Here is a 6,000-nt window from a genome sequence, read left to right on the forward strand (position 1 = left end):
ATCCCTCTGGGGAGAAAACAGAGTTGCTACAACCTACCGCATCATCTTGAACATCAAGGGAGAGAGCCTTGATGTCAGAGCCTGGAGGAGCCTTGATGTCAGAGCCTGTCGGCTTCGGCTGATAGGAAGGTTTGCTGCCTGGTGGCTCATTTTTGGCTGAAGAAAGTCTTTATCACTCTGCTTTTGAAGCACCTCGCTATTGTCAGGATCTTCCAATTAGATGATTTAAAAATGGTGTTGGAGTGGGTCGGCACAGCACTAGCTAGTCAGTCTTAATAGTGAACAGTGGAAATACTCAAATCAAAGATTGTCTCCTGGAACCCCGTAAGGCTGGCTGGGTTTTTTTTTTTTCGGTACCCGGGACTCTCACTGTTGTGGTCTCTCCTGTTGCGGAGCACAGGCTCCGGATGCGCAGGCTCAGCGGCCATGGCTCACGGGGCTAGCCACTCTGCGGCATGTGGGATATTCCCGGACCGGGGCACGAACCCGTGTCCCCTGCATCGGCAGGCGGACTCTCAACCACTGCGCCACCAGGGAAGACTGGCTGGGTTATTCTTACGCTTCATTATGCATTGTCATGAATACCCAGCTAGTTTATTTCTCTTTTTGCTCGGTAAAGGCAAATAGCCAGTCTCCCTTAGTCTAAAAGCACTTTATGTCTGCCAGTAACCTAACTACATGTTTTTTGTTTTTCCAACATTTTCTTATGAAAATTTTCAGGCATATAGAACAAATGAAAGAATTGTATACATTCATACCTACTGTCTGTAATATTTTTTATATTTTCATTGTCACATATTTATTCATCTGTCATCCATCAACTCATCTTACTTTTGACACATACTTTACTCCTAAATACTTAAACCTGCACATCATTGACAGATATTTCCAATATCCCAGTTTGGAATTGAGGTAAATCTAATAGAGTGATTGGAGAGAGCCAGGCTCCACCCTGGTGGTACTGAGATAAAATTGAACAGTAATTTCTGCATCTTTCCAATGGAGTAATAGTAGTAGTGGTAGTAGTTTTGTTTTTTTTTTTAATTCTTTCTTTTTTCCATTTTTCCTGGAAATGATTTTCATTCCCCTCCTTGAGTGAGAATGGTGTCTATTTACTCCATGCTTTAAGATGATAGAACACTCAGGAACGATGATGGAAGCACAGGGATCTGAGACAGAGGATGGTCAGAGTGGGTGCCAGTTTAGACCACTGTCCAGCTCACTGACCTTGTACCTGCTGTATTTGAAGTCAAGGCTGCATTTGGCGGTACTTGTGAATAGTCACCTTACTTCTAGCAGCACTGAAGCAGTTTAATGGTTTTTCAGGCTTAGATTTCAGGAAAGTAGCTCCTAAGTGGTATCTAGGCTCCTGCCTCCCACTGGAAAGCACATGGTACATTTCAGTATCGAGGGAGAAGTGGCAGCGTTTCCATGTGTCTTTGTGTGTGTGTGTGTGTGTGTGATTGTTTGCTTGATTGGGTGGTGTCTTTTGTTTTTAAAATACTGGCTTCCTAGAGGGCAGTAGGGTGAAAGAATGAATTCAAAGATTTGTTTTTCTTAACTCTTAGTCACTTTATCTAGCACTTTGTTAATCAGCTGCTTGGGTGTTGTATTATTTATTTCTCCTTCCACTCCGGCACTGGTAGTTTAATTGCTTTGTAGAAGAGAAATTGGGGATACACAGAACAGAGACAGGAGGGACGAAGGCTCACATTTGCTTTAGCCTCAAGTTCACATGGGTCTTTGTCAGAAAGAGGACTTCATATCTCTGAGACCCACTCTTTCTGTAGCTTCTCCAAAAACAGTGCTGTGCCCTTAAGGTACCTGCAGATCCTCGAGAAATGTTACATTCAGTTTTCCAGAAAGCAATATAACTTGGACCAGTGTTTTTCCCTCCTTGATATATCATGGTGATTTCCACAAAGACAATGAAACTCTGGAGGCCTCCCCCATCCTTACTAAAGATCTATTCCAGCTAAATGACTCTAGGACAGCCCTGGGAGATTCCCAGAGCACTGTGACATGGGCCATGGTCGGAACTGAGGGCACTGATTAATCCCAACATCAGTGGTGCACTCGACAGCAGCAAGAATCTGCACTCCCTGTCTCCCAGGTGCACAGGGTAGAGAAATTATTTCAGAGGGAAATACAACCCCGTAACCTACAACCCACCCATATGCCGCCCCCAGCTGCCCCCCGTCCTTGCCCTTCCATCGATAGCTGTAACATCCTCCACGTCCAGACACCTGTGCAAGGTAAAGACCCCAAGACAAAAAAAAAAAAAAAGACCCCAAGACAGACTGGTGAAATCCGGACTTTAAGCCCCAAACGACATCCAGGTCCTGAATGCATATCATGTAGTCTTTCCTTTCCTCTTCTTGTATTTGCTTTCTGGATTTGCATCGCACGTAAAGCATGTGGGCGTTTTATTTTTATATTTTTGTGTGTGTGCGCAGTGTCCGCCCCAAGCAAGTCTCTTGGGAGGAGGAGGCGGCGACTGGCCCGAAACAGGTTTACCATTGATTCTGATGCCATCTCCGCCAGCAGCCCGGAGAAAGAATCCCAGCAGCACCCCGGGGGCGGGGACACTGACCGCTGGGTAGAGGAACAGTTTGACCTTACTCAGTACGAGGAGCACGATGACGTCAAGGAGACAGACATCCTCAGTGACGATGATGAGTTCTGTGAGTCCGTGAAGGGCGCCGCGGCGGACCGAGACCTGCAGGAGCGGCTTCAGGCCGCCTCCATCAGTCAGCGGGAGAGATGCCAGAAGGCCCTGGATAGTCACGCATCCCGCATGACGCAGCTCAAGAAGCAAGCCGCCCTTTCGGGCGTCAACGGAGGCCCGGAGAGCACGAGCGACGAGGTCATTTGGGTTAGGCGTGAAGACTTTGCCCCCTCCAGGAAGCTGAACACTGAGATCTGACGGCCACGTGCCCCGGTAGAGACAGTCCTTGTAGATACGTCTCCCGCCCCGCCCCTACTCCACGCCCCTCCCGGATTCTCGAGGGGGAGAATGTTCCCTTTAAGTCGCACTCTTGCACACACGGTTTCGGCAGCTGACTTTGTTCTGAAGCCATGTAGCCGCCCAACTTTATCGTTTCTAACAACATCGGAAAGAATTGTTCAAGAATCCCAAATCAGCTTGAGTCCTATCTCTCTATATTACCAAGGGCTTTTATTTATTCTCAATCAGGGCCTAAAGAATTAAAAACAAAAAAACAAAAAATTCTATAGCACTGGAAAGCAAATTACCCCAGGAGTTGAAGTATGTACTACAGATTAGTTTAAAGGGTAGCACACGAAAAAATAAAAGATTCTATCTGAAATCAATCCAGGAGCCATCTCCGAGTTGGGGAAACAAAGCAACTGTACAGCTTGCAGTGTTCTTACTCCTTTCCCTCTTAAATGTCTGAGAATATCTGTGTATTTTAAGAATGTGTGAGGAGAAGGTGGAGATATACGTTTCCATGAGCCTTTTTCTTTTTTTTCTTTTTCCTCTTCTGTTTAGGTCTATGGCTGGTCTTACTCGATGTCGGTGTTCGGAAGTTCTAGTTTTGCATAGAATTATAAAGATGCCAAACTCCTTGGAAAGAGATCCAAATTTATCACTTGAAAAAAAAAACACTATTTTTTGTATTTTACCTGAGATGCAGGGGGCACAAACAGATGAGACTTTTACACAGTGTTAGTGTAACTCTGAGTTTAAAAAAATGAGGATTTTACCTTTTACAGAGAGAGTGAGACGTGGTGATTTTATATTTATATATGAAAGGCCAACAAGATGCTTAGGAGAAACTTTTCCCAAGAAGCAGCTTTGTTTTTGTTTTCTTTTGTTTTTAATTTAAATGTTTGAATCTCTATTTGAGATGGGAGCTTGGTTGGATTAAAGGTGACACCGGGATGGGCAATGTGTGTGTCTGTTGCACATGGCGGGGGAGGGGAGACTCCTCCTCGTGGGGTTGCCATGGTGATCATTGGTTTTCCCATCACAGTTGCATCTTCATCCATAGATTACCTACTCCTTCCCTGACAGTCCATAACCAAACCGTTTAACAAAACCACCTCTTCAAAAACATGTCTTGGGTTTAACACCTTCTTCATGCCAAGAAAACAGGGTAAACATGCTAAAAAAACTAATGTTCTAAACAGATTTCCAAATAGGAAGAACAAAAACAAGTTAAAGCACTTTCAATATTTTCTTTTTTTAAAAAAAAGGTTTATAGCTTTTTTTTTTTTTTCCCATTTCACAATGTCCACTTCCTAAGAAAGGTTTAAATAATATGAAAACTTTCTTTTTGGGGAAAATATCTATTTGATGTTTGACACATCAGTAGGTACTTTAAAGACCTGAATTTTATAGTAGCTTTAGGAATTATATTTTATAAAAATCAGTTATGACTTTATATTTCCAGACAATAGAGAGTTCAGACCATCATGCTCTTGTGCCCCTGCTTGCTTTACCTGCTTTCCCACCCTGTATCCCTCCCCTTTCGGGTTTCCAGGGCTTTGAGCTTGATCTTTTGAGAGTTTTATTCTATTAAATTTTTGCTATATCTTCTGATTTTCTTAAAGAGCTTTAGGATGATTTCTATACCCTTCGTATCACTGCATTGTTCCATTTCATCTCCAGTTCGATTGTGTCTGGGTGGAAAACTGAAGCAGAGGCTTCTAATAGTCCCATTTACCAGTCCCAGTGCAACGGGTTTGTCTGAAAATGCTGGAAAGTCTGGTGCTTGGAGAGGGTGCCATTGTCTCTTGTACATAAGGTCATGATGTGTCTATGTCAAAAGTTCTTATATATTTCTTTTATAAGCTGAAAGAAGGTCTATTTTTATGTTTTTAGGTCTATGAATGGAACGTTGTAAATGCCTGTCAAACAATAAAAAATATTGAAAAGTGTCTGGACAGTCCTGTGCCTTTTTGGGTGGGAGGATGGATATGAACTGTAGAATATGTGGGAGAAGATACCTAAGGATGCCTTTTTTTTGGATAAATAAATGTCGTGACCATCAAGGGAAAGCTGATTTGGTGGAGCTTGAAGTTTTTTTTTATCTTTTTAATTGAGGTATAATTGATATATAACATCGATAGTTTCAGATACTAAACATAATGTATATGCTGCAAAACGACCACCACAAAAAGCCTAGTTAACATCCATCATCATCCACAGTTACAAAAAATATTTTTCTGTGATGAAAACCTTCAAGACCCACTCTCCTAAGCTACTTTCGAATATGCAATACAGTGTTACGAGCTACGGCCCCCATGCTGTATATTACATCCCCATGGCTTATTGCGTAACAGGAAGTTTGTACCTTTTGATGTCCTTCACCTTTTTTGCCCATCCCCCCACCCCACCTTAGGCAACCACCTCTGTTCTCTATATCCATGAGCTTGGTTTATTTGTGTTTGTTTGTTCGTTTTTTAGATTCCACATACACATGAGATGATAATGGTGTTTATCGTTTGCTGTCGGTAGAGCTTGAAGCTTTTTTTGTTTTAAATTTTATTGGAGCGTAGTTGATTTACCGTGTTGTGTTAGTTTCAGGTGTACAGCAAAGTGATTCAGTTATACATATACATATATTCATTCTTTTTCAGATTCTTTTCCCATCTAGGTTATTACAGACTACTGAGTAGAGTTCCCTGTGCCATACAGCAGGTCCTGGTTGGTTATCTATTTTATATATAGTAGCGTGTGTATGTTAATCCCAAGCTCCTAATTTATTCCTCCCCCCACGTTTCCCCTTTGGTAACCATAAGTTTGTTTTCAGAATCTGTGTCTGTCTTTGTTTTGTAAGTAAGTTCATTTATATCATTTTTTAAAAATTAGATTCCACATATGAGTGATGTATCTGTCCGTAGAGCTTGAAGTTTTAACAACAACGACAAAAAGACATTACAGTTCCTCGACATCTTGGTCTACTGATAGTGGAGAATACGAAATAGCACAGATACGGATCTGTACCCGCGCTGAGCACTCTTTTCCAGTATCCT

At 42.4% G+C, this 6,000-nt stretch overlaps 1 protein-coding gene across 6 annotated transcripts in view; it reads left to right on the plus strand.

Annotated features, from left to right (window-relative positions):
- Positions 1–4,902, plus strand: part of TIAM1 (TIAM Rac1 associated GEF 1) — a 407,413-nt gene extending 402,511 nt beyond the window's left edge. For all 6 annotated transcript variants that reach the window (XM_027101391.1, XM_027101428.1, XM_027101400.1 and 3 more), the window contains one exon: positions 2,457–4,902. In XM_027101391.1, coding sequence (XP_026957192.1) covers positions 2,457–2,926 — 470 coding nt within the window. In that variant the 3' untranslated portion in view covers positions 2,927–4,902. The remainder of the gene's footprint in view (positions 1–2,456) is intronic.
- The last annotated feature ends 1,098 nt before the right edge of the window (positions 4,903–6,000 follow it).

This window comes from Aethalodelphis obliquidens, unplaced genomic scaffold (assembly GCF_003676395.1).
Source record: "Aethalodelphis obliquidens isolate GAN/ISIS:26980383/991018 unplaced genomic scaffold, ASM367639v1 scaffold1, whole genome shotgun sequence".
Lineage (NCBI taxonomy): Eukaryota > Metazoa > Chordata > Mammalia > Artiodactyla > Delphinidae > Aethalodelphis > Aethalodelphis obliquidens.